Source organism: Branchiostoma floridae, chromosome 1 (assembly GCF_000003815.2).
Source record: "Branchiostoma floridae strain S238N-H82 chromosome 1, Bfl_VNyyK, whole genome shotgun sequence".
NCBI classification, from domain to species: domain Eukaryota; kingdom Metazoa; phylum Chordata; class Leptocardii; order Amphioxiformes; family Branchiostomatidae; genus Branchiostoma; species Branchiostoma floridae.
The window spans coordinates 14,064,948-14,082,444 of record NC_049979.1 but is presented as its reverse complement, the minus strand read 5'-3'; the positions used below and the strand labels follow the sequence as shown (position 1 = coordinate 14,082,444).

Sequence of the window (17,497 nt, the reverse complement as noted above, 5' to 3'; positions counted from 1 at the left end):
TTGGTCATGACTTAAGTCTGGAAAGTAGTTTCACCCTAATATTCCTGCCCACATATGATCCTGCCAATAAACCCCTTTTTAGGACACATTTCAAAGGAAAATGTTACACAGCCACTTTGATTTGTTTTTATATCTAAAAATGTCAAAAGTATTTGGCAATACCAGTACTTCTGCCAAATTCAATCCAATAGAAGACCTGTTATTTAGCAGTGTTTGTAACCAACACCACCCATCTGATCCCCAGAAGTGTACTGGTGCCTGATATGTGAAGACACAACAATGGTACTCTCTTCTGCAAAGTCACCAGGGTGAAAGTACTGTCTACCAGACAGAAATGTTATAGGCACTTCTAAATAAGATTGCAGGGAGAATGTTCCATTGGGAACCTTGGGCATGAGGCCAAAGGGAGATCTCCAGCAGTTATGGCCTCACATTGAAACATGGGCCTGCTTTGGCAGCCTGGGGCACAGGAATGATGGTGCTAGTAATATCACAACATGCAACCTCAAGGTAAGTGTCAGGCAGGGCAAGAACAAAAAGGAATACTTTAGATAAAATTATTCTTGATTACTTTGTTTTTAACTAAGAACTGTTAACATTTTAGCAACATAGGGAGAAGCAGTGGTTCATATTCATCATGACAATTTCAATCATTACACTATGTGTATAGTATATATACATGAATGCAAAATGCAAACTTTGCTGTCGGATTTTTATGCAAAACGGATAAAACCATTTGGATTTTTGCATCAGGAACGAGGCCTAAGGAATATAGAGAACATTTGCTGAATTAACCTTCTCTTTCTTGTTTTCTAACTTTCTTGCCTTGCTTCTTAGCTCTGTCTTGAGTCTGACAGTCAGCCATTGAAAGAAATGAGCATGATCAACCTCATAAAATGGGACTACTGCTGATCAGGAGGGTGGCAGGGTTAACTGGGTCCAGACCTTGCAATCCAGAAGTTAGGGTACAGTGGCGCACAACAAATGGGATACCAGCCAACATTGGAATATAACACTGGTGCGCCAAGCTCTATTGCAACAACATAAAGGCACTACAAACTTCAAACTGGTGGCTTGGCTGTACAAGGGTCAGACTTCATCTGACTGTTGTGACAGCACACACTGGGAGACAGGGAGGTAGCACTTTGTTGATGTTGGTAAAACATGACAGGGGAAATCCAACCCTATTCAGGGTTTCTGCTACCACTGAAATGTATCCAATTATTGACTCCAAGTTTTTTTAATCCCATATCAATTATTCCTTCTCTATAAAATTATATAAAAAATTGTGTAGCTATATATCCCACCAGAAAATAAATAAGAGGTTTCTCCTATTTGTGTCTGGAAGACTGGAGTTAGTACAACAGAAACCAAATCATTTGTGTGGATTGACTGTCCATTCTGATCCTGAGAAAAAAAAGCACATCACATTTAGTACTAATAGTAGTCCTAACCTGCTTAGAATACCTAAACCAACAGAAACAAAAAAGATTTACAGATCAATTCTTGTATGACACACAAAAGTTAATGTAACTGTCCTCAGGAAAAGGATTGATGATCACATAAAAGCACGGCTACATTTATTTTCCTAGGATATACAACTTAAATTGCATAAGACACACGCTTACCAGCCTAACTGCGAGGAACTGATACAAATCATACAGAAGAGGTGATACTTGTGTCACTTGATGACATGCATTGTAGGCGGCAATTCCAGGCACAAAGCACCTGGCCTACATGTATAACATGCAGATGCAAGTCCTCCTTTGTGAAATTCCTGTCTAAGAGCAAAGTCCCACAAGGGCAAAAATCCTATCAGAATGAGATGCTCCACCAGGCATTACACATGCTTCGCTAACCCTCCAGATATAATAAGCTGGGCATCCTGCACATCAATGCAGGGATACTGATGAATGTAGACGCCCTGCGGGTCAGTTAGTCATTGTGGTGTCCCACTTATTCCCACAGTACATTATACTTACAGTTGTTCCTGGCGCCATAATACATGCATGGTGATTGTATGTGCACTGTAATTCCTACAAAAGTTTCTGAGAGACTTCTACAAAGGGGGAACAACAGGCATTGGGAACCACATAATGCTTGTGATTGAAAAAATGGTAGTACATGGAAAATAACCTAAAGATATATTGTATGGCTTTCCTGACTTTCTCATTGCTGAATTATTCAAACATTCTGTCATTTTTGTACTCAGGATTTTCACAATGTCTTGGCTGCCTTAAGGGACTTAAGGGAGATCTCCTTTATATACATACCGGTAAATATTATAGAACAATAGAAAGTTTATTAATTGCATTAAAAAATGGTTTATTTGCCACATTGTACATTTGGTCAAAGGTTGTAGATGATCACTACCCCGACAGAGCAGGTTCAAACTGGTGGAGACCATTGTATGCCCCAAATGGTGACCTCGGAGCTTATGTTTTATCATCACAATTACAGAACTGTCGCACGTCTGTACTTCAGGCATTTGTCTAGAGAGAATTATGGTTTTCTGCCAGAACTAGCGAAATAACACTCTCCTCCTTTACATTTTATGGGTAGATGGGAAGACAGCCTTACTGGTTGATTGGATGACTAATACTCTAACCCAGATCTGCCAGGATTGTGAAAGGTCAGATATATACCTACACATCAACATTATAATGTCATAAGCTTACAACTGATATCCACATAACCAAATCCAAATCTAAGGAAATAGCATTTATTTATAGGTGGAAATAAAAAGGTTCCTAATAAATCATTTCATAGACGTCAATGAGCTTATTTCAAGTGGGCTATGGATTTTCATACAACCCATTCCTCTATGCAACGTTAATTAACTTAAACAGTGAGGTCCAGCATATAATATTTCCCTTGAGGCAACCCTTGATGTGACCAAGTTCAGTTGCATACAGAAACTTACTTGAAAGGTAATTAGTTAGCAGGAATGTTATGGGCCAGGTCACATTGCCATGTGTGATAGCAAATTAAGGGTCTTTCTGGAACAGAGGACTTGTTGATAACTGGTTCCATCAGAGCTTTGCTGAAAATCCTGCCATACAACATATTGTGACAGCCACAGATAAACTAACAATGACATGACATCCCACCCACACTGTAGAGTGTCAAGGCCAAGACCAAAGAATCCCAAAGAGTTAATTGTGTGGGCTGAGGTCACATTTCTGTCTTCAGTCTCCTTTTAGACAATGCCCTTATGAAGTTAGATTGCAGAAATACTTCACTAATACATGTATGCCATATGCTCCCCATATCATCTGACTTGCAATCTAAGGTGGCCAATTAAATCTATTTGTATAAAATAAGTTGCCCATTGTCACAAAGCCAACCTTTGTCAAACAACCACAAATTTCTAAGGTCAGGTTACAAAGAGAAAGGAACCAGGGCAGTATGGAAGATATCAAGCTCCTGCCCAGCTGTTGGTCTTCCTTGGCAGTTCCTTGACCTCAAAATGATTCATGATGAACATTTTTACTGGCAGGCCCCAAATGTTGCAATGTTACAAAGGTGCATTTATGTTGTTACCACACTGTGGTTTTTAGTAGCAAGGGACTTCAAAACTGGAAAACACAACACTTACAGGAAGGGCATCTTGGAGCGGCCATGAGTTAAACAAAGGGATTTGGACACTAATTAGGAATTACCAGTGCAAAGTCTCTCTAGGCTCCTGTAACCAGGTCAGGGTATTTTGGTCACAGTTTTTATAAATATGCATGTAACAAAGAAGGTTAAAATAAAAAGGGACTTTTTTCTTCCTCTTTGATGTCACTAGGGATAAAGCTATGCAACCAAAGACAAATCCGCTGTACACGTATAAGAAATAGTGTTGGTTTACTGAGTAGTACTAGGTCATAGGCTACACATCTTTACTTTTAATGTTCAAGTACACTCAGGACCATACCAGTGCTCCAAGAGTCCTTGATATACTGCCCTGTATGTGAAGTAGGACGTAATTATCGATCTTTCTACTCATTTTCTTCAATCTCTCTCTTTGTAGCCCTACTCTTTAATTTCTGTAAGGAACATAAACAAATGCAAAATAAGGTGGACTGAGCAAATAAATTAGTGAGACAGTGTGTTCAATGACCGACCAGCATGACAGACACCCAAATGATAGGTTTGGGGCTGTATGTCTCCTAACTCTGTACAGTCAACCATAACTCAATTACAAACCATTAGTGCTGCAGCATGAGATAGTGCAATTATCTCATGCCTCCCAGCCATGGCTTGTTGTGCTTACCTGATCTGCATCTCAGAGCATGCATCTTTGGCAACATATACGTAATCCCTGGTTCCACTGGAAAGAACATCAATTTTATTTCATGTAAATAGTCTCCTTGCTGCATAGAGCATGATAAATTTACCTTTCCTTATAAAAGTTTTGTAAAATGGATGAATTAATAAGATACGGGTACTAAAATGCAGACAAATGCCAGGACATATCTACATCCAACTGTTGAGTAAATCATCATTATGAGTGCTAGTGCAACACTGTTGTGTCAGAAAGTCCTATAGTGACATGTAGATCTGTTCATGCCTGCAAATAGATAGTTATATTTGCAGCAGACTATCAATTAATTGCATTGTAAAATAAAATTACAAGCATGCCACTTCCCTCGGGTTTAATCAGTCCCAAATGTTCCCTATGTAAGCTTCAGCAAGCATAGCATAGTAGTTGGATTTTGATATATGAAGAAATTTCTGCTGAGATAAGCAGTTGTAGTTGGAGCTGACAGAAAATCATTAAGATTTCTTGGTCTGAGGAGGAGCTCTTCCCTTGGGTGGCAGCCTCCTCAGCTGTGACAAATTGATTTGTAAAAAACAATTATTTAGCAGCAGAACAGGTTCTATACCCAGGGGACTTGGCAGCAGGGTGGACCACATTTTCAAACTTTTCATGACTCAAGGATTCCTAATGATACGTCCTTCATCATGAAGAAAGACAGGCCATTCTACCATCTAATTTGCTCTTTTATTACAGGGCAGAAATCTTCAGACTGGACTGCGTAGATTTGACTTGATGTATGGTTGTTTGTTATTGATGCACACCTTTAGCATTTGACTGATAAAAATGAGAAAGAAGGCTGTCGCCCATATATTTCCAACGACATTTCAGACTTCTACCAGGAATCAGGCCATTCAATTTGGGAAGGTCTATAAATCAATATTACCCCAAATAGGTTAATGATAGAGCAGCACAGCACAGTAAGATTGGAATCTAACCAGCCCTCTGTGCCACACAGCTGACATTAAAACTTTTTTTCAGCAAAAGTCTGAATCATAGGGTGTCCTCTGTATGTAAGACCCTTGGGAACTCCCCTGCAAAACAGCATTCCAATCCTAAGCACCACTCTATCAACTAATTATACAACCTTCACCTTGACATTTGGAAGACTGTCTTGTTGATTGCAGCTTCAAAACCTGAGACTTTGGTGGGCCAGTACAGTTCCTGTTTAAACATGTTTAAATAAGACCACAACAGGGGCACACATCAGCATAAGCATCACCCTGGTTGGAAAATTGTCTGCTTAGCTAGATAGTTACTGTAAATGCATTTAAGTTTGCGGGGATTTAATTTCGCGGTAGCGGATAAAAGGACTTTTCACTGTGGTTTTAAGTTCGCGGTAGCACCATGCACTGTAGTCTCTTACTGCCATGGAAAAATGTTCGCGGTGGTTTTAAGTTCACGGTGAAGTGGCCACCGCGAAAACCGTGAACATTAAACTGCCGCGAAAGTTTCTGCATTAACAGTACTATCCCTGATTTTTTTTTCCTTATAGCAGGAGAGTCTGAGATGACCCCTAACTAACAGCTTAAACCCAGGTAAGTGCATATATCTAAATGTAACTACATATAAAGCAAAATGAACACTGTCACAGGAATAAAGTGGTGCACATGATAGATATAACAACTTTTAAGGTTACCTCCTTCAAGCTCCTTGCTATTCTTTCCTTGAAATGGCAGCGCAATTCTAATTGCTTTATAGTCCACTTCTATTGATTAGTTCCGAACACAGCTAAGTACCTTATCATTGATTTTCAATCACCTAAACGTGTTTGAATTTCTAGCTGTCGCTAGTGATATCTGCCACAATCCGTTCTCTTGACTACAAAACTGTAATCTTGTTTATTTCATCCACAAACATCACTCTATAGTGCCCTGTGGAGCAACACACTTGCCTTACACAGGCATCTAGCAGTAGCTTGTCATGTCTGTCTTCTGCTTTGGCATAGAGCATATGTTATTATGTACATGTACATGTATAGCATACGATAAATTTTCCTGGTACCAGCGCCACCCTTGTAATGTCACAGACTGAGGCTGTCCAGGAGTCAGATTTTAAGCAAACATACATACAAAAGCACCTTGATGCCTCTACTAAACCTGTATTCACAAGCTGAAAAAACCTTCTAGGCTAACTCAACTGTAAATTTATTTCTTTTCGCATGGATTTATGTTCACTGTAGGAGTGGAAAGGCTCGGTTTCAGCGCTTTAAGTTTGTATTGAAACACTGTAGCACAAAAATACATACTTGTAGACTTATGAAGTTATGTGTGAAAATGAAACCAATGTCATGTGAATGTGAATATTTAACCTCTATTTAAAACATACAGTACCATATATTTATACATGTTTCAATTGTTCCAACTTTGATGTCAATATATCAACCATCAGAAAGGGGAGGAATGTACAATGTATACAGTGAGGTCTGCATAATTTACTGCTCATCTTAGTGTGCCCAGACAATTGCAAGACTGCCTATTCAAGACTAATCCTCCAAGCAGAGGTTTCAGTGGGGAGATTGTAGTGGTTGGGATTTCTTGCAGCTGCCTCCTTTCATGGGACTACTATCCCCCCAAACTTCTACTTGGAGAAACCTCAACTTGGAGAATAATTCATGGCCACCCTTTCCAAGTACACATGCAAGGAAACAAACATTCAGACCAGACTTCTACTCAGGAATAACCCACATGTCCATTATCAATGTTGTAACATGCCTATTTGATTTTTTTACTTGGAAATTATGGTCCTTGCTGTATGCTGAATAAATTACAACCTGCTTTTGTCATGAAACCCACAACACAAGTAACCAAAGCTTGACATTCATTAAGGCGTTGCATAGATGTGCATGATATACTAGACAAGAAAGTATAACTTCATTTTTACATGGCTGTAGTGTAGAGATTGGCTGAATATTCTCCATGCCATGCATCAGAATGGCTGACAACTTCAAAATAGAACATAGGAAAGGTCATTGTCAACTCTGGTCTTCCTCAGTTCTGACTCTGAACACAGGGTTCACTTGTACAGCTTTCTTTTTTGTTAGCATAGCACAGTGGGTAATACTCTTACTTGGATATGGCAAAATCTGTTCATCATTGTTCACAGATACTTGCCAGGTTTTGAATGTTTGCAAGGGTAGCCTGTTTGCAATAAGGTCAATGGGAAAAGGACCTGCAGTATCTACAGTCTGCTTGAACAGCAAACAGCACATGTAAACACAAGATAACCAGTAGGCGACCCATTTTTCTCATACATGAATAAAACTGATGGAGATATACAAAACACATCTATTAATCATGATACTGATGTATGTAACTGTGTCACCACATAAATGAAATATGTCTACATATAAAACAATCTGAAGTGTGAATCATTGAATGATCTACACAATGTACTTGAAATGACAAAGACATACAGTACTACCATGCAGTACTACAGTACCATGTGGAACATGCATGCACAACACTAGGTAGTGAGGTACAAAACCTGAATTATTTCACTATTTTCAAGATATCTATGAATCACCTTTCTTGTGGCTTATCTCTTAAGTCAGACAACAGGATAGAGCATGTAATGTGCAGAGGAGTTACCCTTTTACAGAGACACCAATTAATCAGGATATGTTCTACTGGCCATGGCAATTCATTAGCTTCAGGATATGCCAGCTGAGAAAAGTCTCCTCCCTCTCTATTGATGAAAGATTTACAAATCTACAGAGGAAGATGAAATATCACACAGCTCCCTGGAAAGAGATGCCCAGAGGATATACTTCCCGATTAGTGCTGAGTTTGCCAACTGCGCTCCAAATCAGCAACAAGTCAGGCCCCATTGTTTGCACCCATGAGGGATCACATCTGTTCTGCCTTTCCTGTTTGTCTGGCTGCGGGTGTAAGCCCAACATACTCAACTCTAACCTTCCTGTACAGCTTAGGTTCTTAGGAATAAGAAAGATCTCATGACACATCACAGGCCCTAGCACTGTTGTATATAGCTAGCTTCAGTTCAAGTAAAAGTAATATTTGGCTTGTGTCTGACATCTGTTGATCTAGCTGTCCAGCAACAGGAAATTACAGGTCTGAGTATGAGGTTAGGTGGGTGGAGTGCTGTACTTCTTCTTTTTTTGCAAAGTTTAAAAAAGAAAGAGCACCCTTTTTTCAAACCAATACTAAGATATACTACATGAACTTGATGAAGTTTATGGAAAATATAACAGCAATCCATAAAGCAATATAGGCAAACTTTGACTGTGGTGGTACATCAATTATGTGTGAGAAAGCATGAGTCCTGTAATTGTGAAGCTTTGAGCAATGCCATATTCTCATCTGATAGAAGATTTCAGAAACATTTTTAAGTCTGAGTTGATTTATACCAGCTTGCATATCAGCTGCCAGCTTTCTTTTTTTTTGGTAATCGTACAAGGTCTTCTTTGTTTCGCATGGATAAATAGCACGTACTCACCAAGTTTCCTGTCCTGTTGTACCAAGACCATAATAGACCATAATAATTTTTTTTCGTGCCGAGTCATCGTTTTTTGTGAAATTTATGCCCTTGATGACAACTAACAAGGCCGTCAAACTCCCAGTCCCAGCAGAGAATGACTTTTACTTTTACGGTACTTCGTCTTTTTACTTATTTTTTTACACATCTAAATTCCTATGCATTACTTTGTGAATCAGGTTGAACACTTCTGAATCTACACAAAGCAGCGACAATAAATATTTCAGTAATTCCTCCCTTCCTCTTTGAACATACGGAGACTTTGAAGACGGGGACAGAACAATTAATCTCCAAGCAGATCCTACGGTAGCATAAGATAGTATCAAAAGCTACCAGAGGAGTGAAGCCGGCTTAGGAGTGTGTTTGTCTACATGGCAAATGGACACCTCTTGGCTGACTACACTCCTTGGCCAGTTTGGTACTATTTTATGCCATTGTAGGATCTGCATGGAGATTAAGAACAATAACACTTCTCGGATCTGTGATTTCGCCGGAACGTGTCGGCAGCAATTTTGGAACCAGAGATCTTTCTTTACGACTGACTCTTGCTTACGTGCTTTTATTCTCCTTTTTAATCACAACAAATATTTCCTATGAGCGATATCTGGTCATAGTGAGGAGGTAACAGTTGCAAAATCATGGTAAAAGTTGGTAGATAAGCGCTGCTGGCCCAAACTTACCGCCTCACACACCACCAGCAGCACCGCTGCGGCGAGCACAACCCCGGCTTTCTGCAAGGACAAGGGAACAAGTCAGCATCCGGCCCGCCAACAACAACAACACGCGAATTCACCACAGAACCATAGCTTTTCCCTTCCAATCACGCAGATCTCCAGCTACACCAGCCATACATCTAGTCTGTAACTGGAAAAAAGAGTTCTAAACTCACCATTTCGGTAGAGAAAGTGCGGAAAATCCGAGCAGACGTCCAACCAGCGCAGATTTGTGCTCCCGGAGGATATCTGACAGACGACTTCGGCTCTTACAGCAACTATTTGTCCTCCCAGTAAATATGACTTCCCCACTTTCCTTGCAAAAATAGCAAAGGTAAAAGAAGATACGACGTCGGGACAAAAGTTAATACATTTTATTATAATATTCTTGATGATTAATAAAGTATAGTTATTCGAGAGCAGTGCGGTTTTGTCACAAACAATGCCAGTATTATAGAGGGGGCTCAATGTCCAGAAGTAACAGCCACAGGAGATCAGTTTCCGCTATCTGAACAGAGCGCTTCTGTGATTGGCTGAGAAGATTCTGTGTATAATCCACATTCCTCCGCGCGCAGAAGTCAACTCAACTGGGTGAGAGTGAAAGTCAAGTTTCGTGTGTCACTGTGTAATATAACTCCTTGAGGTATTTGTTCCCCAGTACCTTTTTCATTTCGAGTTTTGAAGGACTCAAAGGGCTACCAAAATGAGCCTAACGTTATCTAACTTTGCAAAATATTGATAAACAGAATTGTGCACTTTGCGACGTCATATATTTCTTTATCAGTGTGCATTTGCGTGCATAGAAACCAAGGAGGTTAAAACAAAGCAATCTTTAAAGACGGATAAAGGAATGCTGAGATCTTGAGAGGACATCGAGCTAGTTGAATTTGGTATGCTCTTTTAGAAGTCAAAATGCATGCCCTGGTGGTCGTTGTCGTTGCGAGATTGTCCCTAAATCTAGGGGAACATCTGTCTCCCTAAAGTTAAACACGGTTATTTCAAATGCAGTGCCCATTACTGTCAGCACGAAGCAGGAAGGCCCAGTGACATTGAGCCCTGTGATTGGGTGATTGTATCATTTGACTTTTAGCTGGTAGTGAAACGCATCCTCGCAGATGTGCTTTTGGGAGCAATGAGAAAGGAACTTAAAATGCAGAACCTTTGTCTGATATTACCGTCATAGGAAAGGGCAAGCTATCAAAGAAAATATCACAAAGTCGGCCAGCTCCGTTGCGAAAAGCCACTATTGATCCATTGAGAGGCCAGAATTTACATTCGACGATCTCAGCTCGTAACTTAAGTGTTTTCCTCGTTGAACTTCAGAGGTTGTACTAGGCGAGGTACGGAGTAGTAACAAGAAACATGCAAGAAAGGAAGATAGAGAAAATGGCGTGTTTTGCCAAGTATACTGTATAACGTTTCAGTGGTTAGGTAACGTTAACGGAAGGGCGTATTCACTTTGCACAGGCAGCGTACTAAGATTGAACAGATATATATAGACTGGATAGTATCCAGTCTATATATCGTCCAAATAAAAAAGTAGATAAAGAAGATTGGATTGTATCATATTTTGACTGTATCAAAAATCTACGAAGCGAAACGACAAACGTTGAACGCCATCAAGTATTCAATGGGAACGTTTGTGGCAAATTGACCACTTCATAAAATGAGGGCAACCTTTTTTGCTCATTTTTTTTTCCTTCACACGCTCTCGGGTGCTCATATGGTGTCATCCATATACAATCAAGCCAGCATGGCCTTATCGCCGCAGTCTGTTAGACGAAGTAAAATGTTATGGAGTAAGGCCCGCTACGATCAATTATTTACTATGATCATTATGATACTGTCATACGCTGGATCTGTCGCACAACATGTATAACAGGGCACTTGGCTTGTTTTATTGGCGTTATATATCTCGGGACGTATACTAGTAGATGTATCTATATGTAATAAGTTTGCTGATACAGTATGTATTCATTTAGCTGTTGGTAGCGCGCCGCTGGGACGCGGTGTAACTACATGAATCTGATCGCCATGCGACTCTTCTCTTCGGTTATACTAACGACAGGCCTCTCCAAAGTTAGGTGAGAGTGAACCGATGCTGCCGTAGGTTCCTTACATGGTTACATAAGCTTCAGAGCCCGCCTCCGACATTGGTCCGATCAACGTTTGATATATAAAGCCATGGTCAGACACGCCGCCCATGACTGTGCATGTTGTTTAATAATCATCGTCGACAACAAGGGATGAACAACATGCCTTTAGTGTAAAAAGTGTCAAAGGACTTTTTTAGTATAGTAGTCAGGTATATCTATTGCAAATTATGACGATGGCTAGTTGCAAACCAATGATCAATGACAATGGTTTCGTTTTCATTCTCAAAATTGGAAAATCGCACTGTGGGAAACACTTAAAGAAATAAACATCTTTAGTCTTTCATGGAATACATTGACAAAGAAGATGCGTTTCCTCAAGTATGTCCTTTTCGTATCTACTATTTTCTATTCAAAACAAAACTGTATGCTAAGCTTACATGTAACCGACCGTTGATGAACAACTTGTGCTAAAGATAGTGTGCCATCCGATATGCTTTCACACTACGTCCCTCTCATCGTAAAGCGTTTCATAACACCGGCATCAAAAGATCACTAGTGCAGGCAACTGTTCCCCCGAGATTTGTATCCTTTATTCGACCGTTATTGCTTACATTAATGGAGAGAATTCTTGTAATATTTTATTGATCGGTACAGACAAGTATAAGTCCTTATCAGCAATATTTGGGCTTTCCTTTAGTTGAAGTCATCCGCTATACAGTACCTTCCGATTGCAAGCAGGATCACTGACTGATCTTTGGGGTCGATAGATCCTGATAAAAGATCCAATTCCAGTTTGCCTGTCGTTAAACCCTGTGCTGGTTATTCCTTAGTGATGATGAAGTTGTATATCTCAATATTTTTCCATAGGTTCCCTTTAAAGAAAATGAACGATTAATTGTTACCGTCCTTACTGGAAAAGACTGGAGTCCGGCCGCTGAAGTGGGCTGGACCTACTCTCCATACCCTCCAAGCAGAGGTTAGGCTCCGGCTTTTTTTAAACGCATTTTAGTCGTTTTTATTGGGCTTTCTATTTTTTTATAGTATCTTGCTGTTAGGTTTTGACACAGCAAGGTACAATACAAAATAGAAAGCCCGATAAAAACGACTAAAAACGTTAACTCTCCAAGCAGAGGTTAGGCTCAGGCTTTTAAAACTGTTTGGCCGCGAGGCATCATTGAATAGACAGCCCGAAAAAAACGCATAAAACGTCAAAAAACAGCCGGACCTCTGGTTAGAGAGTAGGCTGTGCCGTTGTTTCCGGTGTTTGTTTGAGTGAGAAGTTTCTCTATGCTAATATTTTTTTTCGTCACTTATGAAGAATATAAATCTTTTCGTCATTTCTTGGATTTTGGCCATCCCTTGATGGTGAGAAATTGTGGTAAGTGGTAACTATTGTTTCTACACTTGAGTATTGCCAAGTTGAGATTGGCAACAGTGTACAACATTACTGGTCCACACATATGCGACTATAGTACGTAGACTATAGTTTTCATCATATAGTTTTAGGTGGTCGGGTAAACATCAGCACAAAGTCTCCTTCGGTCAAGACATTCTTTACCCCTGTTACGTTTACCTCACGGCTCATGAGGAAAGCATATCTGTTTAGTTACAACGATTCGAGTCAGTAGTTTCAAGGGCAAGGGCAAAGGCAAACATGTGGTGGACAATGTTGGAATGTTTCTGCCATCGAGCCTGAATACATTATTCAAGCTCTGTGGCGGTTGATCAACTTTCAGAGAGACGTCATGTGGAGCCGTGAGAAAACTCCCGAGAAAACTTCCACTAGGCATCAGAAGATAATCCATCCTATCTAGAAAATTGAATATGTCCAGCCACTGTTGAGAGCGACATAGGCACTGATTGAGGCTGCCTTATCTTACTCACCGGGCCACCGACATGAAACTTGATGCAAGAGAGGCAAAATTGGGAATGTTAAACTTTTAAAGAATAAAAATCATCTTCGCCGCGGCTCTGGGAAAAGCCTCGGAACGAACATTTCAGTACAAGTAGTCGTCAGTATCGATCAGTCAACTATTGAAAGTGAATAATTGTAGAAATAAGAACATACTAGTAACGTTACATAAAGAGTGACGGAGTACGGGAAAGTGTAACGTTACGGACGACGGACAGCTCATCACTGCCACCTGTCGACTTTCATTTGAAAACGCAACAACCTTCGGTTCAACGTTGACTGCTGGAAGTAACGTTAAAGGTAACGTTATACTCCGAAGAAAACATGCAGGAACCACTGACTTAAGGTACTTTATCTTTTGATAACTCTACTATCTCAATTTTTTCCACCAAACTATTTCCGCCACTGAGACATTCATTACTGAGCCCCTCTCAGGAAAACTGGTCAAAGTTCACCAGACTGAGACGTCACTTACTTTAAAATGGCGGACAATGGAACCGTTCAGCTGGTAGGTCGTGGATTCTGGTTATTCTGTCGTCATCCTCGCTACGAATATTCAGCAAAGGTACGTCACAATATCATGAATAAACACCTCAACACCCTGCGTTTGTTTTGACCAGGTAACGCCGACGATAAGTGTTGAATGCGCGGAAAACGGAGCTGAGGCGAGCGCGGGGAGAGATCGGGAGAGTTCCGGGAGCAAACGGCACTCTGTGTACTCCACGTCAGGCCGCAGCAGACAGACCAGCACCTCGGGATTCCACAGGACGGCTAGTGCTGCAGGGTAGGCAAACATACTGGTTATACACTGTACATGCAACTACAGTAGCATACTGTACCTTTGCCAGGTGGGTGTGATGTATGCAAATTACGTAACATTTTGCATAATTTTTGTTGTAACGTTAACAGGACAGTGACCTCGGAGCAACAAGTGAAATTATGTACCAACTTGTGTCAACAAGTTCTGAGGCAACAACAACAAACAAGCACACAAAATAGACCAGAGGCAACAAATCAGTATGTTGTTGTTTTTGGAAAGTGTTTTAGTTTGTTCCAAAGTCTAGACATAACAGGTAAAATCAGCAATAGTATAGTAGCTCTCACACCCTCATCTTTTGTAGACATCTTGAAGTGTACTCAGTGTTGTGTGATTTATCGATCTATAAACATGACAACACTGGAGAGAAGGTTTGACTCCAGACATGCTATGTACTGCCCAACAACCCTGACAATAGGACCTGCTGACACGTTTTAAATATTTGCCAGCAAGGGAATAAAAATGCTATGTCTTGCAGCAGGTACCAGTTGCACTGCAGGTGTTTAATTTGAATGATATAATAGAATCCATCAAGACTGAGCAAAAGCATTTGCAAAAGTGCTTAGTACTTATGGCCTGGTTGCTGATCTGAGGACCTGACAGGATGTTGTTTTAGGGGGGCCCCAAAGCCCTTTTCCGTAGAGCGTAATCGGCGGTTTTAATTCTACGTACTCCGTAGCGGGACCGTTCGAATTCAACGTAGAGCGTAATCGATGCATTTTGCGTCGAGCGATATTGGCCCCTTTAATTTAACGTATTACGTAGAAGCTAACCGGATTTTACCGTAAAACGTAATTCATATTAATTTTTCGTCAAATGTACTCAAAGTTTCATTAAACTTAACTAGTCTACCGGCAAATTTCACCCGCGAAAACGCTGGAAATTGCGTTTCAAAGGGTCCAGATTTCAAAATTTCGCCGGACATTCCTTGCTATGGCTCAACACTTCGGCACTGGACATGGTGAAAATATGTTGCGGGAGCGTCGTCCCCCCAACTAGTAGAAATCTTTTTACCGACCTTAGGCCATGTTGATTTGATTATATGGATGACATCCGCGCTCGCACCAATTTTCGGCCGTTTCCAAAAAAAAAAAAAGTTTTCGACCACACAATAAATTGTGCAAAGCAGCTGTAAAATGAGCACAGATATTCCGTAGATTGAAAAAAAGCGCCATAGAATGCCAAAATAAATCTAAAGTCAAAGAATAAGATGTGAAAGGACAGAAAGAAAAAAATCTATTGTTGGTAGGGGGAGGTACCAGTACAGAAAATTCAGATCCAGAGGATCACTTCCAGGTCCGGACCTGAACCTGGAAACTTAAGAACTGGCAATACTCAAAACAATAGTAATTGGTCAATTTTGCTACAAAGGAATCTGTTTGGTGGATTATTGGACTCCCACTGGCATCTTAAAATCCCATCTCCATGAAATAAAGGCTAACTGTCTCTGTACCTTTGACTGTAGAAACTTGGTACAATTGACTATAAACTCTACTTGACTTCGCTCTTGTTGTCTTCTTGGCCCCCAGTAAGACCCCAAATGCCTGCCAACATAGTGTGTCCATTTTGTAATTGGCGAAACCTGTTCCTCCAATTTTTTTTTATGGTCTGTTTTTTTTCGGATTGGTCCAAGAACTTGAATTTGAAGAAGAAAAAAAAAATGTTAATTGCACCCGTATGATGTACTGGTCCCTACACCTAACTGTTGGTATACCATACTATGTGTGCTTAGTCCTATGTTAAACCTTCCTGACCACTTTGATTTCATACTGAAGGCAACTTTTTTTTTATTCGCTCGCTCGCATCAGTTTTGGAGTTCCCAGAGGATGTCATCCATATAATCAAATCAACATGGCCTTAGCTTAGTTAACAAGCAAAATGTGCCCCTTAAATGCAGGAAATGGCATTTCAGAGGGTCGAGATTTCAATTTTTCTCCGGGCGCCGGGCGGCCCTTGCCAAGGCTTGCGACGGCTTGGGCCTCCGGCGCTCACGACTCTCCGGCGCTCGTCACCCTCAAAGACGTTTCTCTGACAGAAATGTCATTACATTGAGCATATGCCTGCCAGCAAAATTTGCCCCTCAAAATGCAGGAAATGGTGTTTCATAGGGTAAAAATTTCCAAATTTTCCCGTACCTACCTTGCGACAGTTTGACTGTTCGTGCTTTCGGCACTCGAAATCTGAAAATGATGTTTGGGGGCGTTGCCCAGCTTAAAGCTAAAACCATGTGAATTTCTAATTGGATGCTATTTAACTTAGCTTAGTCTGTGAGCAAAATTTGCCCTTCAAAATGCATAAAATGGCGTTTCAGAGGGTCAGGATTTCACAATATTCCCGGGGGAGCATGCCCCCGGACGGCCTAGGATTGTCGCGCCTCCGCTTTCGGTGCTACAAGTGCTGAAAATTAGCCTGGAATCCAGCCGTATTGTGCTTTGGTCGCTCCCCTGAGGTACGCTTCCTGCCAATACGACTGGCATTCGTTAGCATTCGAACGATCGGCATTTAAATATTCGCAGATTTTATCTGCGAGATTTCTGATTGGCTGTTAGCTCCAACTTTACAGTTTGTAATCGAACGGAACACTACTTCTATCTTTCCCGCGAACTTTTCAGTATCACAACAACAGATCACGCTAGAAATAGCGCCTCGCGATTGGTGTTCTTCTCTCAGGGGTCATCCAATCAGCAAAGAGAAACAAATATGAATATTCATGAGTCTCCTCATTAGTGACGTAAGGGCCAATCGTTCCAATCGTAACGAATGCCAGACGTGTTCGCACAGGAAGCAGAGCGACCAAAGCACAACACGGCTGGATTCCAGGCTAGCTGAAAATTACGTCACATGAGAAATTTGCTGTCGCCGCCTTTGGCCAGCAAGACGTCTTTAGAAGTTAAGTTTTAATCTTATTGAAGGAATTATCAGTTTTGTTTAGATCTCACCGTCGGCGGAGTTCAGACAAAAGAAAATAAAAATTTGCATAATGCATTATGAAATTTCGTAATTTAGCGTAGAGCGTAATAAAGTGTCCATAATTTAGCGTATTACGTAGCCGGCCCTCCCGAATTTAGCGTAGAGCGTTGTCGGTACCCCCCCTTGGGGGCCCTCTTTTAGTGAAACATCTCTGTCATTGGTACATGTATGAGTGGCTTGAACTTCATG

The 17,497-nt window shown here is 40.8% G+C and overlaps 2 protein-coding genes across 2 annotated transcripts in view; one reads left to right on the top strand and one right to left on the bottom strand.

The window, feature by feature from the left end:
• Positions 1-9,849, bottom strand: part of LOC118415767 (follistatin-related protein 1-like) — a gene marked incomplete in the record, with an annotated part of 20,581 nt that extends 10,732 nt beyond the window's left edge. Inside the window, 2 exon segments of the mRNA XM_035820575.1 lie at positions 9,481-9,531; positions 9,690-9,849. Coding sequence (XP_035676468.1) covers positions 9,481-9,531; positions 9,690-9,692 — 54 coding nt within the window.
• A 4,068-nt stretch (positions 9,850-13,917) lies between these two features.
• Positions 13,918-17,497, top strand: part of LOC118415446 (protein Aster-B-like) — a 61,702-nt gene continuing 58,122 nt past the window's right edge. The window contains 2 exon segments of the mRNA XM_035820088.1: positions 13,918-14,029; positions 14,142-14,305. Of these exon segments, the coding sequence (XP_035675981.1) occupies positions 14,003-14,029; positions 14,142-14,305 (191 nt within the window). The 5' untranslated portion in view covers positions 13,918-14,002.